Source organism: Sinocyclocheilus rhinocerous, unplaced genomic scaffold (assembly GCF_001515625.1).
Source record: "Sinocyclocheilus rhinocerous isolate Xijiao unplaced genomic scaffold, SAMN03320098_v1.1 scaffold407, whole genome shotgun sequence".
Lineage (NCBI taxonomy): Eukaryota > Metazoa > Chordata > Actinopteri > Cypriniformes > Cyprinidae > Sinocyclocheilus > Sinocyclocheilus rhinocerous.
In genome coordinates, this window is record NW_015633444.1 from 596376 (window position 1) to 597767 (window position 1392).

Here is a 1392-nt window from a genome sequence, read left to right on the forward strand (position 1 = left end):
CTCTCACACACACACTCACACACACACACACACAGGCGGTTGTGGTACCTCCATGCTCCCGTAGGTTTGTTCAGGATGGTCCGAGAGGGCGATAAGTGTGGAGCTGTCCTCCACTAAATTCTTCTTCCTTTTCATCATTATCCCAAAACAGCCAGTTCACCTCTGTGTTTTCTGACCGCCAATCTGAGAACCTTCTGCCCCTCTTTAAAACATGATGCAATGATTCAGTTATTATTTTGTAATAAAGAACCAAAAATACAAAATCTGGCATGTACAATATCGGTAAAAAGTTTGGAATAATCACATTTTTTCAATGTCTTCTCTTCTGCTGACCAAAGCTGCAGTTACGTGATAAAAAATACAGTACATGAAATAAAATTCTGAAATAAACGATAACATAAAATAACGGTAACACTTTACAGTAAGGTTCCATTATTAACTAACATGAACAAACAAAGAACAATACATTTATTACAATATTTGTTAATGTTAGTTAATGACAATGAACCTTATTGTAAAGTGTTATCAAAATAACTGTTTTCAATTTTAATGTATTTTAAAATGTAATTTATTGCTGTGATCAAAGCTAAATTTTCAGCATCATTACTCCAGTCTTCAGTGTCACATGATCTTCAGAAATCATTCTAATATGCTGATTTGCCGCTCAAGAAACATTTCTGATTATTATCAATGTTGAAAACAGTTGTGCTGCTTCATATTTGTGTGGAAACCATAATACTTTTTTTTTCATGATTCTTTGATGAATAGAAAGTTCAAAAGAACACAATTTATTTGAAATAGAAATCTTTTGTAACATTATAAATGTCTTTACTGTCACTTTTGCTCAATTTAATGCATCCCTGCTGAATAAAACAGTAGTGCATAAAAGTATACATGTAAATAAATGCATTGAAATTGCATAAATATTATTGTGTCAAACATAACAAATATAACTGTTAATCTTACATTTGTTTTCAGGGATTAAATTTCGGCGCGAGATTGCAGGGATTGTGCATAATTGCGGGAAATTCCCGCAAATATTTCAGCGTGAAAGACACTCGGGACAGATGACGGAATGCATCATTTGCACGTGCTTTTGAGTCTTACAATTTTAAACATTCAAGCGCTCAATTCAGTACTTGTGCGCTCTCTGTGAGACTCCTTTCTGTGAGCTCACACCCAAAGCGCGTGCACAGAGCTGCATCTGAGAGCGCGTGACTACAGAATGAAGTTGTGTTGCGTCTTATTGCGCATAAACAGCCAAATACATACAAAATGATGTCAAAATGCCCGTCTTGATGAGTATCCACGTAAAGAGTTGAGAAACAAAACTTATGTGTTACAGTTAGATCTGTGCATGAGGTCTTAAAGAGACAGCAACCTAAATAAACC

The 1392-nt window shown here is 35.1% G+C and overlaps 1 protein-coding gene across 1 annotated transcript in view; it reads right to left on the minus strand.

Annotated features, from left to right (window-relative positions):
• Positions 1-1392, minus strand: part of LOC107744024 (anoctamin-7) — a 29084-nt gene that overhangs the window by 23762 nt on the left and 3930 nt on the right. The window contains exon 2 of the mRNA XM_016557483.1: positions 49-202. Coding sequence (XP_016412969.1) covers positions 49-138 — 90 coding nt within the window. The 5' untranslated portion in view covers positions 139-202. The remainder of the gene's footprint in view (positions 1-48; positions 203-1392) is intronic.